Raw genomic sequence first — 16,685 nt, forward strand, 5'->3', positions numbered from 1 at the left:
TTAGAGGACAATTTATCATTTCGATAGCCTCATAGGAAAGAAATTAAAAATCACAACCAGGGCAAGTTAACAAAAATAATTAAGTTAGAAGAGGAGCATAAAAAGTTCCCATGTAGGAATATTAATAATCTTTGTAATTCATCTCTGGCCTGGCGTAAAAGTTTAAGATTGGAAGATACAGAGAAGGCACTAAAAGTGGAGCAAGCAGGGTTTTGCAGTGGATACAACACAATGGACCACATTTAAAATCATAGAAGATGTAATTTCCTGAAGTAATGAATATGAGCTACCACTCTGCTTTAAGATTCATAGATTACCAGAAGAGCATTTGATTCGTTCTACATCTCAGCGGTTTTACATGCATTAAGTCAAAAGTGTTGTAGAAGTGTACATTGATATTATAAGTAACATTTACGAGACTCATCAGATTACAAGATTATATAAGCACGATACGGATCAGCAAAGGAGTGCGACAAGGAGACCATGTCAAAGCTTTTCCCATTAACACTAATTGTTCAAGACATTGAATTGGAAAGAAAATGAACAGTGGTTTCTTAAGTCAACAGGAAATTTTTGGCGACTCATTTTTGCCACACGTGCAGAGGACTTCAAGCAACAAAATCTTGCAACCTCGCCTAAGTAAGAAAGTAGGTCACGTATGGATGTGAAAGTTTCAATTTAAATGCGAAAATAATTCAGAAGCTTTAAACACAAAGTATGGAGAGATTTATGCTGGGCAATCCAGAGATAGAAAATGAATGGGTTCGGGAGGGGAAAAAAAAAAAAAAAAAAAAAAGTCTGACATCACACGATGAAACAGTAGAAGTAAAAAAATAAATAAAATAATAATCTATCTTGTAGTTCTTCTCCTGAGGCTTCGCTTATGCAGGCGACGTCAGGCTGCGGTCGCTGGAAAAATTAAATTGAGATGACTTCCAGTGATCGCGACCAAGCCGTCGTGCTTACTATAAGCACACGCGGCGATGCATGTGTTTTGACGCAATGTTGCTGTCACTATAATTGCACCCTTAAAAACGGGGTGATCCAAGCCCCTCATGAGCTCCAAAGAAAGAACAGAGCAGACCAAATACAACACATTTTGGGAGGACGAAATCTGAAAAGGTGTTTTTGTAACATTTCTTTTAACCCCAGCACCTGGAAGATCATTGGGTACGACTTCATCTAGCAGTGGATCGACAAGGGCATGATATGATAATCCATACACAAGGTAGGGACCATGGGGTCCTTCTATAGCTAAATGCCGAGATACTGGTTACTGCACCAGCAAGTAATGCTTCATGGTTTTTAAAAAGTAGGTTTAAATGGCCATGCAATAGGAAGTTGCATGTTCTTATTGGCAAAAGATTTGGCAGCCATTTTGTTCCCCTTGGAAGATTTGAAACTTGTCACTTCACTGTTGTATCTCAAGAACCAGGTCGTCCAGTTTCCATCCAGTAAAAAAAAAAAGTGGGCTCTTGTCCATCGTATTTTTTTTGCATTGCCAATTTCATCGCTGCCATGCATTGCATCCATCTGTTGGACATTCACCCAGAATTATTTTTTTCTCAACTGTGTGGCACCTCTGAGTTGACCATGTAATCTCTGGTTGCTGGTAGCCCCCCGTCACCAATACAACAGGAACATCTTCCAAGGAAACCAACTTTCTATTGACCGCTCGAGCAAGGTTATCCATAGCCATTAAGACTCATGAGATTCTCAGAGGTAAGTAGTGTCCCAATTTGGATTGACCAGACTACCAAAAATGGAAAAGCACATAGCAGAATATAAAGATTTTATAACCCAGAGTTTAGTCATCCGAAGCCAACAGTAAAACCACACTCGGCATTAACTCGCCAAAACACAGGTAATTCATGGGGGCCTGGTGCTGCTGCAGCAAGTATACCTTCCTTCACAATCAGTCCGTGCAAGGGTTCCGGTCCGTAGGAATGACAACCTTGGGTTTCAGTCTGTACAAGTTGGTCTCTGACAGACCAACCAAGAGTAACTGTGGAGCTTTGATCAGTGTCTGGTTACATACTTTCCCAGCCTCCATCTGAAACAATGGAAGACCGGGTTCTAACCAAATCAAAGAGATAATCTGTTGAGGGCCAGTTAGAGGGGTCATCCTGGATGGACCAATAAAAACTGGGGCGGGACCACCAGGAAATCTGAACTGGCCAATAGGGAACAAGCCGACCGGGTTAGCACCCAGATAACGCTCCCCAGCTTCAGCTCAGTACCTCCCAAAGGGAGGCTTTGAAGTGTGATCTCTCCCAGCAGGTGGGCACGTCCCAGCCCAACTCACTTTTGTCCAAAGACTCTGCACCCGGCCCAGATAAACAGCCCTGGAATAAAATGTGTACTGGCCTTGTGAATGAAGAGGTCCAACACAATGAATCCTACAGAAAATACAGTCACCCTAAACACTGAATACACTTCAGATGATTAAGTGAGGTAATACATTGGAATAGTGCTAGGCAGCCATTTTGGCTACACAGAGCCATTCTAACCTGTAACATAGGTTGCCATCTTGATCAGTGGGCTTCACTTTTAACGTACTGTACCAGGCTCACAAGAGGAATCTCAATTCAGTCCCAATTCAGGTAAAAAGAATAGCCAGGGCTGCTGCTTTAAGTCACACTGCTGAAGGAGTAAAATCGTTCGCCATTTCCTTTTCTATAGGTCTCATCATGAAAGGTTTGTGCATGGCCGGAGACTGTGTCAGACTCACCTTCCTTCAGCCGATCACCCTCAGCCTTTGTTTTTTTCTGTCTCTCCGACCCGGCAAGATCTACGAGCTGTAGCTTGGAGCGAAAGCTGCCGCTTCTATTGGAAGGAAGAGAACGGCAAGCATGTATGTAACATCCTTCTGACGCAGTACATGTGCAGATCTGTAACTTTTTAAATGTACAAGGATGGGTCAATTGTCACGTGAATAACTACCAAGTTACTGCTCATGTCTAATCTGACATCACGCATCACATATCGGGGACTCCTTTGATACAAGGGGAGAGAGCAATGTATTGCTGGGCCTTATGTCAGGTATTGTGGGTATTCCTGGTGCTTACGTACTTGTCACCCGTCCTCTTCTGCTCAATAGAGATTGTGAAGATGGCGTGTGATCGAGAGGACTGCGAGTTCATGGCGGTTGAAGCGACAGTGCGAGATCCGTTTCCAAGCTCCAAGCACGACACGGTGTCCATTTCCGTCTTCACGACACGCTCCATCAAGCCACAGATCTGCAGGCAGAGGCACGCTTGTTTTTGTTGTTGCAACAAAATAAAAACATGTTGAGTACACCGAGAAACCTGATTACGGTGTGACCTACAAAGTACCTTAATCCCTTCCTTGGGATCCTCACGGATACTGATCGGAGAAGCTTTATTATCACAAGAGGATAACAAGTCAACAATTTCCTCATTGTAGATCTGAAAGGTGAAAAGAAAAACCTCAATTAGGTAGAAAGAACCCTAAAATCAGGGACAAAAAATAATCCTTATGGAGGTTTCAACTATTTAAAACCAGAGACAGAACATGAAACACAGACAGAGTCCAGTGCACATCCAGTGAAACGTGTGTGTGTGTGTGTGTGTGTGTGTGTGTGTGTGTGTGTGTGTGTGTGTGTGTGTGTGTGTGTGTGTGTGTGTGTGTGTGTGTATTTAGAACTATGCAACTAATTTTGATAGATTTGTTATAAATCAATCTTCCTGGTAATGCACAGGTTATTAAGAATTTATATTAGTGTTAGGGACCCTTGAGATGTGGTCTGCCATGTAGTGGCTCAGGGGCTTACAACACTTTGGCCAAAATGTTAAAATAAAAGACCATTTTATTTCATAGATATCTATACATATATATTTAGGCACTGTACCGTGTATAAGTTTCACTGGATGTGCTCTGAGCTCTGTCTCATGTTCTGTCTCTGGTTTTAAATATATATTGCCATGTTCAGTAGCATTCCTCTGTGACACACATACACATACACACACACACACACACACACACACACACACAAACTCAGTTGGCACACTGTAAACAGAAAAAATGCTGATGCTTGTCCCATATGCACATATACACAGATAGATTTTACCAGATAGGAGTCCGGGAAAAACGAGACAGCACACAGCCAGAGAAATCCAGAAGAACTGTATTCAGATTAACATGGCACCACATCCAACGTTTCGGTCATCAAAGAGTGACCTTCCTCAGGGACGTGCAATAAGTGAATGCTAATGGACCCCCTTATATACCCACATGTATCAAGACTTAAACAAACTCACCCGTGTGTGGACATAATTGCCCGCGAAAAAACCATGCAGCTGTGTACTCTGAACCACAGGTGTGTGCTGGAACGCACCGCCATCTTGGATATTGAAATGGGGCTTCTCCTGACTAAATACGGATGCCCGCATGGTCCACTATCAGACCCTTACACGTCGCGCACATCCGCAAGACTCACAGTGCCCTGCACTGTGAGGGATGCTAAAAGTAAGGAGGCTGCTAGGTTCATGTCTATTCCCGCAGCACGCACTAGCGCGCATGCGCCATGTTGGTGTAATGTAGATCTATGTCGAGACTATCATTGACCATGCTCGGTCCATTAAAGAGGCCAGTGACATCTGGGACAGCATTGCAAACGCACTGCCCAGCTGGTGTAAACCATAAAGGTGCCGAGCAATGTCACACCTAGGGCATAATGCCCATTAGGTGTGACCCAAGAATCCACCTTACTGTTACAAAGTGAACAAATGCCTAAAAAGTGTGTCACCATTTTTTTAGGCATTTGTTCACTTTGTAACAGTAAGGTGGATTCTTGGGTCACACCTAAGGTGGTAGTCTCGACATAGATCTACATTACACCAACATGGCGCATGCGGGCTGCGGGAATAGACATGAACCTAGCAGCCTCCTTACTTTTAGCATCCCTCACACAGTGCAGGGCACTGTGAGTCTTGCGGATGTGCGCGACGTGTAAGGGTCTGATAGTGGACCATGCGGGCATCCGTATTTAGTCAGGAGAAGCCCCATTTCAATATCCAAGATGGCGGTGCGTTCCAGCAAACACATGCGGTTCACAGAGTACACAGCTGCACGTTTTTTCCGCGGGCAATTATGTCCACACACGGGTGAGTTTGTTTAAGTCTTGATACATGTGGGTATATAAGGGGGTCCATTAGCATTCACACATTGCACGTCCATGAGGAATGTCACTCTTTGATGACCGAAACGTTGGATGTGGTGCCATGTTAATCTGAATAGTTCTTCTGGATTTCTCTGGCTGTGTGCTGTCTCGTTTTTCCAGGACTCCTATCTGGTAAAATGTGTGTGTGTGTGTGTGTGTGTGTGTGTGTGTGTGTGTGTGTGTGTGTGTGTGTGTGTATATATATATATATAAATATATTGTGAAGATTGTGATAATGTGTGTGGCTATCATCACCTCCATGTTGGCCTAACCGCCATTTTGAGTGTTTGCTTGTATGTATGCTTATTTGTTTCATTCGTGTACGAACTGTAATGTTTGATTCTGTTGTGTATCGCTTCTAGATGTAACTCGCCCTTGTGTAATTCCTACGAGGCATGCAAGAATTGAAAATGCATTCGTAAGAGGTTTTTCCTGCCTTAGATAATTCTGCTGACCTTAGGTTCTGTTATCTTACAGCTACAGAACACACAGGGCTGGACACAGTAACTCCCTTATGTCACAAGGTTAAGGGCAGCCCACATATATGGTATATAGGATAGGAATATAGCAATGTAAAGCATATTTATGTATCAACCAATATGTATTTTTGTATGTCATCATATTATTTATCTCTAACCCAGCCCCCCTACAGGGCGTATTACTCATTTTGAAATGTATAAAAATGTGATACCAAGCAATATGTTGGCAGAGGCCTGAGTTCCTTGTTGGAATTCTTTTCTCTCAAATTGTGCCATGGTGCTGATAAACTCACCTGTTACTTTGAACCCTTGACTGATTTAATTTCTACGCTTTGACAAATTATATATATACACATATACACATATACACATATACAGTGGTTGACAAATCACCAAAAAATGTACTCGCCACACAAAAAAATCTACTCGCCACCTAGTACCAAACGTGTGCTGCTTGGGCCAATATTTACTCGCCCGGGGGTTAAATCCACTTGCCCGGGGCGAGCAAATGTATAGGTTTGTCGAACACTGCACATATACAGTACACATATACACATATACACACATATATATATTGTGGTTATTTTTGGGGTTCAATATGAGCTTGTTTTGGAGGTTTCAACTAGCATGAAAATAAACTTTAATATATGGCTGTACTACACGTCAATTTTTTTTTCTGTGCAGTGGTGTTAAAAATACAACAACCAAGGGGTTAAAGCACCCTTTCCTACATCCCCCTTTTTTCATGTAAAACATGCAACAATGTAGAATTCTACGTTCTTACCTAAGATGACAATCATTTGATGCTCCTGTTATAAATCTGTACAAATCCTGATTTTGCGTAACGTAATGGCCGCCTTCTAACTGTGCTGCAGTGTGAAATGCTGCAGCTGCAATGTAACATTATATTACAAAGTATAACACATTGTTACAGCTTTCAAAGTAACAAACACCTGTTGCTGCGTTCCACACAGACTGTCTGACATACGTTATTGCCAAAGCGCAAAGCTCAGAAAGGTGCGTGTCAGAGCTCGTTTCAAAACAGGAAGTGGGTAGGACCTTCTACTGTGCACCCCAAAACTGGAACCACCTACCAGAGACTCTCACATCCAGCACCAGTTTAAGTTCTTTCAAATCTAAGGCTGGCTCACATTTTAATCTGGTCTGTAACTGTTTCATACGCCCATAATATATATTACCTTTAACTGTGCACGCAATGTCTTGTATATAATGTATACCCTGTTCACTTAGGTAACTGTATTTGTAACCATGTATTATTTGTCTTAACTCTGTGCCCAGGACATACCTGAAAACGAGAGGTAACTCTCAATGTATTACTTCCTGGCAAAATCTTTTATAAATAAATAAAGGGTTACTGTGGCAACCCAAGGATGATCAGAACATTTACAAAACAAAGTTAAAATGGCCTTAGGAGTTAATACAAATGGCAGATTTTTCATTTTCATGTTTTGCTGCTTTAACTTGCACTTTTTTATGTGGTCAACTAGCCTGTGCATTTATTGGTCAACAGAACAATGAATAAACAAATGTTTTGATGGCTAAGGCTACGCTTATAGCGACGGAAGTCTTCGGTCTCTGGAAAAATCAAATTGAGATGACGTCCAGCGATCAAGCTGTCGCTCCGTGCTTACGACAAGCACACGACGGCAGCAATGCATTTGTTTTGCCGCAACGTCGCTGTCGCCAGCACTATAAGCGCAGCTTAAGGGTGCACAGCTACATTTACCAGAGATTAATCTGGTTCTCTCATTTACGGCGCAATACATTGTCAGGTGACAGTATCCATAAATACCAGAAAACCTGCGTGCCATCTTCAAAGGGGGTTGTAAAGCCCTGAAATCCTCCCCTTCCCCCCCTCCGTAATTAGCAGAGAAGGTGAAATCCTTCCAGATTTTAAAATGTAGAATAAATAAAATCTGCTATATCACAAATATAAGAAATATACATCTATGGCAGGCATACTTGGCCACATGCATCAAATACGACCAAGTGTGACATTGCATGTCTAATTATTTTTTTTTTTGGTAAAATCTATATTTTAGTTAGCCCCGTCAAGACAGTTGTCCAAACGTATATTTTAATCATACAAATACAAGTGTGAGGGTGGCATTATTCTAGGGGTTTTGAGGAGTGCGCAATGGGGCATTTTATACTATGAAGCATTTCAGGTAAAACCATAGGCCAGCCATAAATGACAAATGAGATGGATGATCAGACACACCCACAAAAGGCGGGGCTTCTCTGTGACAAGAGGCAACTTTTGAGCCCAAAAAGCCTGTATATGGGTATCAAAACTAGAATTCAGAGGTATGTTAAGTCCATGGCATGATAGTATCCTGAGATATTAAGTATTTCAATAAATCTGGTGATTCAGGGGGTTAATGTGGTTACCATTCGTCTTAACAATACAAGCTATTGGGTTTATGACAGGTCCTGTTTTTGTGCTGATCTACAAAGAGGGCTTAATTGTACCACTGATAACCCACTAAAAGTACAATATGGCTTGTATGGGACTGATAGAATCTAAAGAGAAGGACATTTGTTGTACCAGAGATGGGATTAAATGATGGCTCCTGAAAATCTGATAAACAAGCCATGTTCAAAGGTATTCTTTGGAGGGTTCTGCAAGGCTCAGGGTGTATGGCTAAGAAGATATTCCACAAGAGTGAATTTATTCAAAATGAGGATATCGGGTGAGAATTTCTATTCTAAAGCAGAACGTCTAAATATTTAGAATTGTTGCAAGGACACAAATTCAATAAGGCCAGACCCTTGAGGTCTAGAAGGTAGTAAAGAGACAGATATCCATTTGTCACTCAATCTTAGTCGTGTTACATTCAGCAAACCCGCCTGAATCTATTGATATGATTTACATGTTTCCAAGACTTAAAGAAATTAAGATATGCGGTCTTTCGTATATTTAGGCACCTTTAAAACGTCTTTTTAGAGAAGGTGATTTTCTAAGTCGTAAAACCGTCAACCTAGAAGTGGATTTGCATTATACATTGTGTGTGTTAATTACATATTTTTGTTTTCAGTAAACGGGAGACCAAGAGTTCTGAAGGTAAGCCCGTGCATTATTCTTGGTGGTGGCAGCGTATTGAGGTGTAACGTGATGTTTTTTTAAGGGCCCTGTGTGTGGGGAGGCGAGTCAGCAGGAAAATCTGGATGTATGAACCACTTCACATACACAAGTCACATGCACACAGGTGTGGCATATCTGGCAACACATTATACAAGACCAACTTATCAGGACACTTGCCTCCAAGTAAGACACTTTCAACAGGAACTCCCAGTCTGGCCTCTCTTCAATTTCCTTAAAAAGAGACCTGATAACCCTGGGGATGACCCCAACCGCGAGCTCATCCGAATGATCTTGAGAGTACGCTCCCCCCATCGAGAAAGTCTTCCCAGACCCGGTCTGCCCATACGCCAGCACCGTGGCATTGTACCCTGCAGGGAGGCACGGTGTAAAAATGTAAGCATTTTTCTAGCGACTTCACTCCCCGAGACCAACTTTCCACCCGACATAAGGAGTTACAAGGAGCAAAAATCACGTCCCCTACTGATCTTTTGGGGCAGTGGCCAAGCAGTGACTAAATTTAGGTTGGCAGCTGAATCTCAGTTTACCAGCTATCAGTTAATCTGTCATCTTCAGGATGTCAGATAAGGTTTTGTAACCTGTCTGCTGTCAGCCAAGAGGCTTCCTAGGGGACACATCAACCAAGGCTGAAGGGACACTAGTAGCATTTACTGCCAGCATGAAGCTTGTGGCTTTATCCCAGATGTAACAATAGGACATAGCACTTACCTTCAAATAGCCCTTTAATGAGAGGCGCAACAGCAGTGTTGAACACCTCCTCTTGCTCAGCAGATGGGTCGAAAACATAATCGTAGGTGAAGGATTTCTCATTACCTACAATGACCTGGTAAGAAGAAGCGGTGTCAACGCGCGCGGCGGGAGGTGTCAACGCGCGCGGCGGGAGGTGTCAACGCGCGCGGCGGGAGGTGTCAACGCGCGCGGCGGGAGGTGTCAACGCGCGCGGCGGGAGGTGTCAACGCGCGCGGCGGGAGGTGTCAACGCGCGCGGCGGGAGGTGTCAACGCGCGCGGCGGGAGGTGTCAACGCGCGCGGCGGGAGGTGTCAACGCGCGCGGCGGGAGGTGTCAACGCGCGCGGCGGGAGGTGTCAACGCGCGGCGGGAGAAGCAGTGTCTGTGATCACAAGGAGGCTTCGTGAAGCCCAAATATCATGGCACAAACCTGCTGTTCGCCGGGCACAAAGGTGAGGCATGTCTTGCAGCCATCATTTATCTCCTTGGGTACCAGGGGCCGGCAGCGCAGAGCGACCTTGACTGGGATGCCCTCATCCTTCCCCATGTTACCACCAACAGTTCCTAAAAGATGATGCCGGGTGGGAAATCAGACCAGGACCACCGCACACGCTCTGTGGGGACAATTACAGAGGCTTAAAACAGCATTTTGCTTAACAAAAAAATTCATGGGCTGGTATGTAGACGATACTACAAGAGGCTCCGGGATACCCCGGCCAGTCTTCATAAATTACTCCACAATTTACAAAACTAGGCGGCAAAGTTATATATATAAAAAAATATTTAAGTAAATCGTGAAAACATTTGGCAGGCTGAGAAACTAAAGAACATAACACTAAAAAAAAGGGTGCTGTGCTGGGGGGAGGGGAGCGTGGGGTATTGTCCTCGTGGGGCAGAGGGTGTATACACTGTATGGGGTGAGAGGGGGCTGTATAAGTGAGACGGGGGGGGCAGAGGGTGTATGGGGTGAGGAGGGTGGATAAGTGAGAAGATGCTGGGGGGCAGAGGGTGTATGGGGTGAGAGGGGGCTGTATAGGTGAGAAGGTGGGGGGCAGAGGGTGTATGGGGTGAAAGGGGACTGTATAAGTGAGAAGGAGCTGGGGCAGAGTGTGTATGGGGTGAGAGGGGGCTGTATAGGTGAGAAGGTGGGGGGACAGAGGGTGTATGGGGTGAGGGGGCTGTAGAAGTGAGAAGATGGGGGGACAGAGGGTGTATGGGGTGAGAGGGGGCTGTATAGGTGAGAAGGTGCTGGGGGGCAGAAGGTGTATGGGGTGAGAGGGGGCTGTATAAGTGAGAAGGTGCTGGGGGCAGAGGGTGTATGGGGTGAAAGGGGACTGTATAAGTGAGAAGGAGCTGGGGCAGAGTGTGTATGGGGTGAGAGGGGGCTGTATAGGTGAGAAGGTGGGGGGACAGAGGGTGTATGGGGTGAGGGGGCTGTAGAAGTGAGAAGATGGGGGGACAGAGGGTGTATGGGGTGAGAGGGGGCTGTATAGGTGAGGAGGTGCTGGGGGCAGAGGGTGTAAGGGGTGAGAGGGCTGTAGAAGTGAGAAGATGGGGGGGCAGAGGGTGTATGGGGTGAGAGGGGGCTGTATAGGTGAGAAGGTGGGGGGCAGAGGGTGTATGGGGTGAGAGGGGGCTGTATAGGTGAGAAGGTGGGGGGCAGAGGGTGTATGGGGTGAGAGGGGGCTGTATAGGTGAGAAGGTGGGGGGGGCAGAGGGTGTATGGGGTGAGAGGAGGGTATATAAGTGAGAAGGTGCTGGGGGGCAGAGGGTGTATGGGGTGAGAGGGGGCTGTATAGGTGAGAAGGTGCTGGGGGGCAGAGGGTGTATGGGGTGAGAGGTCTGTAGAAGTGAGGTGGGGGAGCAGAGGATGTATGGGGTGAGAGGGGGTGTATAGGTGAGAAGGTGGGGGGCAGAGGGTGTATGGGGTGAGAGGGGGCTGTATAGGTGAGAAGGTGGGGGGGCAGAGGGTGTATGGGGTGAGAGGGGCCTGTATAAGTGATAAGGTGCTGGGGGGCAGAGGGTGTATGGGTTGAGAGGGGCCTGTATAAGTGATAAGGTGCTGGGGGGCAGAGGGTGTATGGGGTGAGAAGGGGCTGTATAAGTGAGAAGGTGCTGGGAGGCAGAGGGTGTATGGGGTGAGAGGGGGCTGTATACGTGAGAAGGTGCTGGGGGGCAGAGGGTGTATGGGGTGAGAGGGGGCGGTATAAGTGAGAAGGTGCTGGGGGGCAGAGGGTGTATGGGGTGAGAGGGGGCTGTATAAGTGAGAAGGTGCTTGGGGGCAGAGGGTGTATGGGGTGAGAGGGGGCTGTATATGTGAGAAGGTGGGGGGCAGAGGGTGAATGGGGTGAGAAGGGGCTGTATAAGTAATAAGGTGCTGGGGGGCAGAGGGTGTATGGGGTGAGAGGGGGCTGAATAAGTGAGAAGGTGCTGGGGGGCAGAGGGTGTATGGGGTGAGAGGGGGCTGTATAAGTGATAAGGTGCTGGGGGGCAGAGGGTGTATGGGGTGAGAGGGGGCTGTATAGGTGAGAAGGTGGGGGGCAGAGGGTGTATGGGGTGAGAGGGGGCTGTATAAGTGAGAAGGTGCTGGGGGGCAGAGGGTGTATGGGGTGAGGGGGTTGTATAAGTGAGACGGTGCTGGGGGGCAGAGGGTGTATGGGGTGAGAGGGGGCTGTATAAGTGAGATGGTGCTGGGGCAGAAGGGGGCTGTATAAGTGAGAAGGTGCTGGGGGCAGAGGGTGTATGGGGTGAGGGGGCAGTATAAGTGAGAAGGTGCTGGGGGGCAGAGGGTGTATGGGGTGAGGGGGCAGTATAAGTGAGAAGGTGCTGGGGGGCAGAGGGTGTATGGGGTGAGAGGGGGCTGTATAAGTGAGAATGAGCCGGGGTGCAGAGGGTGTATGGGGTGAGAGGGGGCTGTATAAGTGAGAAGGTGCTGGGGGGCAGAGGGTGTATGGGGTGAGAGGGGGCAGTATAAGTGAGAAGGTGCTGGGGGGCAGAGGGTGTATGGGGTGAGGGGGCATTATAAGTGAGAAGGTGCTGGGGGGCAGAGGGTGTATGGGGTGAGGGGGCAGTATAAGTGAGAAGGTGCTGGGGGCAGAGGGTGTATGGGGTGAGGGGGCTGTATAGGTGAGAAGGTGCTGGGGGGCAGAGGGTGTACGGGGTGAGAGGGCTGTAGAGAGGGGGGGTGAGAGGGCTGTAGAGAGGGGGGGCAGAGGGTGTATGGGGTGAGGGGGCTGTATAGGTGAGAGAGGGGGGCAGAGGGTGTATGGGGTGAGGGGGCTGTATAGGTGAGAGAGGGGGACAGAGGGTGTATGGGGTGAGGGGGCAGTATAAGTGAGAAGGTGCTGGGGGGCAGAGGGTGTATGGGGTGAGAGGGGGCTGTATAAGTGAGAATGAGCCGGGGTGCAGAGGGTGTATGGGGTGAGAGGGGGCTGTATAGGTGAGAATGAGCCGGGGTGCAGAGGGTGTATGGGGTGAGAGGGGGCAGTATAAGTGAGAAGGTGCTGGGGGGCAGAGGGTGTATGGGGTGAGAGGGGGCAGTATAAGTGAGAAGGTGCTGGGGGGCAGAGGGTGTATGGGGTGAGGGGGCATTATAAGTGAGAAGGTGCTGGGGGCAGAGGGTGTATGGGGTGAGGGGGCTGTATAGGTGAGAAGGTGCTGGGGGGCAGAGGGTGTATGGGGTGAGAGGGGGCAGTATAAGTGAGAAGGTGCTGGGGGGCAGAGGGTGTATGGGGTGAGGGGGCATTATAAGTGAGAAGGTGCTGGGGGCAGAGGGTGTATGGGGTGAGGGGGCAGTATAGGTGAGAAGGTGCTGGGGGGCAGAGGGTGTATGGGGTGAGAGGGCTGTAGAGAGGGGGGGCAGAGGGTGTATGGGGTGAGAGGGCTGTAGAGAGGGGGGGCGCAAGGCCACGGACAGTGCCACGGGAAAGCTGGCGCCGGCCCACACACGGGACAGGCGGTCTCAGCCTGAGCAGACACCGGGGACCCGCTGCGCCCGCCGCTGCACACACCCTCCCCCGGTATACAGCGGAACATACCACTGCACGCACCCTCCCCCAGTATACAGCGGAACATACCACTGCACGCATACTCCCCCGGTATACAGCGGAACATACCACTGCACGCACCCTCCCCCGGTATACAGCGGAACATACCACTGCACACCCCCTCCCCCGGTAAACAGCGGAACATACCACTGCACACCCCCTCCCCCGGTAAACAGCGGAACATACCGCGCCACACAGCTTCCCTCCCTCTGTATACCGCTCCGGGACCGGCCTATCTGCACCTCGCACAACCGCCGCGCTAACCGCCGACTTTCAAAAGTACTGACCAATCCCAAACGGAAGGCGTGTCAGAGAGCGGAGACGGGCAAACGCACGTTTTTCCTAGTGATTACGCGTGAAGCCCTCAGCGGCCATCTTTGTTAAGGGCGCCACAGAACCCGTGGAGAGAGAGAGGGGGGGCAGAGGGATCGATCGATCTGTGCCGGGTGATAGAAGGGAGGAGAGAGTGATGTTGGGTGATGTGAGATGGTTGTGATGTGAGATGGGGGGGATGTTGGGTGATGTGAGATGGGGGGGGGGATGTTGGGTGATGTGAGATGGGGGGGGGGTGTTGGGTGATGTGAGATGGGGGGGGGTTGGGTGATGTGAGATGGGGGGGGGGTTGGGTGATGTGAGATGGGGGGGGGGGTTGGGTGATGTGAGATGGGGGGGGGGGGTTGGGTGATGTGAGATGGGGGGGGGGGGTTGGGTGATGTGAGATGGGGGGGGGGTTGGGTGATGTGAGATGGGGGGGGGTTGGGTGATGTGAGATGGGGGGGGGGTTGGGTGATGTGAGATGGGGGGGGGTTGGGTGATGTGAGATGGGGGGGGGGGTTGGGTGATGTGAGATGGGGGGGGGGGTTGGGTGATGTGAGATGGGGGGGGGGGTTGGGTGATGTGAGATGGGGGGGATGTTGGGTGATGTGAGATGGGGGGATGTTGGGTGATGTGAGATGGGGGGTTGGGATGTTGGGTGATGTGAGATGGGGGGGTTGGGTGATGTGAGATGGGGGGGTTGGGTGATGTGAGATGGGGGGGGGTTGGGTGATGTGAGATGGGGGGTGATGTTGGGTGATGTGAGATGGGGGGGGATGTTGGGTGATGTGAGATGGGGGGGGGGGTTGGGTGATGTGAGATGGGGGGGGTTGGGTGATGTGAGATGGGGGGGGTTGGGTGATGTGAGATGGGGGGGTTGGGTGATGTGAGATGGGGGGGGGGTTGGGTGATGTGAGATGGGGGGGGGGTTGGGTGATGTGAGATGGGGGTGGTTGGGTGATGTGAGATGGGGGGGTTGGGTGATGTGAGATGGGGGGGGGGTTGGGTGATGTGAGATGGGGAGGGGTTGGGTTATGTGAGATGGGCGGGGGATTGGGTGATGTGAGATGGGGGGTTGGGTGATGTGAGATGGGGGGGGTTGGGTGATTTGAGATGCGGGGGGAGGGTTGGGTGATGTGAGATGCAGGGGGGGGGTTGGGTGATGTGAAATGCAGGGTGGGGGGTTGGGTGATGTGAGATGCAGGGGGGGAGGGTTGGGTGATGTGAGATGCAGGGGGGGTTGGGTGATGTGAGATGGGGTGGGTTGGGTGATGTGAGATGCGGGGGGGGTTGGGTGATGTGAGATGCGGGGGGGGTTGGGTGATGTGAGATGTGGGGGGGGGTTGGGTGATGTGAGATGCGGGGGGGGTTGGGTGATGTGAGATGTGGGGGGGGGTTGGGTGATGTGAGATACAGGGGGGGGTTGGGTGATGTGAGATGCAGGGGGGTGAGATGTTTAAACCAAAATCATTACAAAATATGTACACATTGTTTATTCAAAAATTTGAATTCATATTTATTACCCCTACTGCTTTACACGTCTATTTTGTGATTTACCCCTGTCCAACGTGTCATCCAGATGTGCGCAACCGTTTCAGCAAATACAAAATAAAATTAATGGTTGCGCAAACCGTGGGGCGCTGGATTTTTTGGGGGGGCTCCTTAAATTAAATGCCGGGGGTCGCTTGATGACTCTGCAACTCAACTTAGGCTTGGGCCTTAAGGCAGTGTTCGCATCCATGTGGCGTGCGGGTGCGTCCGCGCGGAAGAAGGCGCGCGTTGCTCAAGAAATCAGTTCCAACGTGATGTCACTGGCACACCCCTAGACACGGCCACGGGGCGCGTAACACGTCCGAAAAATGCACCCGCTTCAAGCAAGTGACGTCACGGCCGCGCACGCCTCCGCACGGGCAAAGGCACCATGGCTCCAGTTTAAGCGCTCCGTCGCTAGTTCTACTCACAATTTTCCTGTCTTCAGGAAAAACTGAGCATGCAGCGCAGCGGCCACCCCTAGCAGCGGGCCTGGCCCCATTGAGGGGCAGCTCTTGTCCCCGCAGGTGCTGCAGTAGCCAGCAGGGACCAAGCCTAAGGGCTGTTCTATAATGTGTGGGGCCGTGCGCGCGAGCGTGCCTGTGCGAACGCGCGTGTACGTGCCGCACGCTTTTTGTGGGTATACAGTCCGTGCTGCCGGGACCGACAGGCAGGGAAGGTACTGTGTGTATGTGTGTGTGTATATGTGTGTATGTATATGTGTGTATATGTTGTATGCTCTTTGGGGCGGTGTAGAGGGAGAAAGGGGGTGGCCCGGTATTAAAGGGGTTGCACCCCATATGGCCATCCCCTGACCTCACCAGAGAGACAAGGGGTTAACTGGACTGCGGTCCCGGGATGAGGTTTGCACTTTGTTGTACCTTGAAAATGTATGTTCCCCTGTTCCCATGTTTCATTATAAGCATGTAATTTAATGTTTTAAAGTGCATTTCTGTATCTCCAGTTCTGGAGGTCGCAGAGAGTTCATATTTGGCCAATATGTGGAGTCACTGTAGGCATTAAAAACTGGCAAAGGTCGACCCACTGAGCACACCAGAATGGAACTTATTAATATGTGTAGATATTAAAGTGTATATGTATTTTATTTTTGGATCTGTTCTGAAAATGCAGACACCATTTGCTAGGCTAATAAGTCATGAAGGGCAGACGGCTAAGTAGCCTAAACACGGTGACCAAAAAGTAACTGCCTTGATTGTTACCCAATCTCTAGGGATTAAATATTAGTCAATCAACAAATTCTGCCAGTCTAATTGTTACCTG

The 16,685-nt window shown here is 49.0% G+C and overlaps 1 protein-coding gene across 3 annotated transcripts in view; it reads right to left on the bottom strand.

Moving 5' to 3' along the window:
• KIF4A (kinesin family member 4A) overlaps positions 1–13,844 on the bottom strand; it is a 54,049-nt gene extending 40,205 nt beyond the window's left edge. For 2 of the 3 annotated variants that reach the window (XR_012799049.1, XM_075585172.1), the window contains exons 1-7: positions 13,746–13,844; positions 9,944–10,127; positions 9,494–9,608; positions 8,952–9,135; positions 3,336–3,435; positions 3,073–3,239; positions 2,732–2,826 (exon numbers count right to left, since the gene is read on the bottom strand). Coding sequence is in view for 2 of the 3 variants with exons in the window: in XM_075585172.1 (XP_075441287.1) it covers positions 2,732–2,826; positions 3,073–3,239; positions 3,336–3,435; positions 8,952–9,135; positions 9,494–9,608; positions 9,944–10,060 (778 nt within the window). In the remaining variant the exon portion in view is untranslated. Of the gene's footprint in view, positions 1–2,731; positions 2,827–3,072; positions 3,240–3,335; positions 3,436–6,445; positions 6,561–8,951; positions 9,136–9,493; positions 9,609–9,943; positions 10,128–13,745 lie in introns of those variants that run through there. The other variant, XM_075585173.1, reaches the window with a different exon arrangement.
• Between the last annotated feature and the right edge of the window lie 2,841 nt (positions 13,845–16,685).

This window comes from Ascaphus truei, unplaced genomic scaffold (assembly GCF_040206685.1).
Source record: "Ascaphus truei isolate aAscTru1 unplaced genomic scaffold, aAscTru1.hap1 HAP1_SCAFFOLD_97, whole genome shotgun sequence".
NCBI lineage: Eukaryota > Metazoa > Chordata > Amphibia > Anura > Ascaphidae > Ascaphus > Ascaphus truei.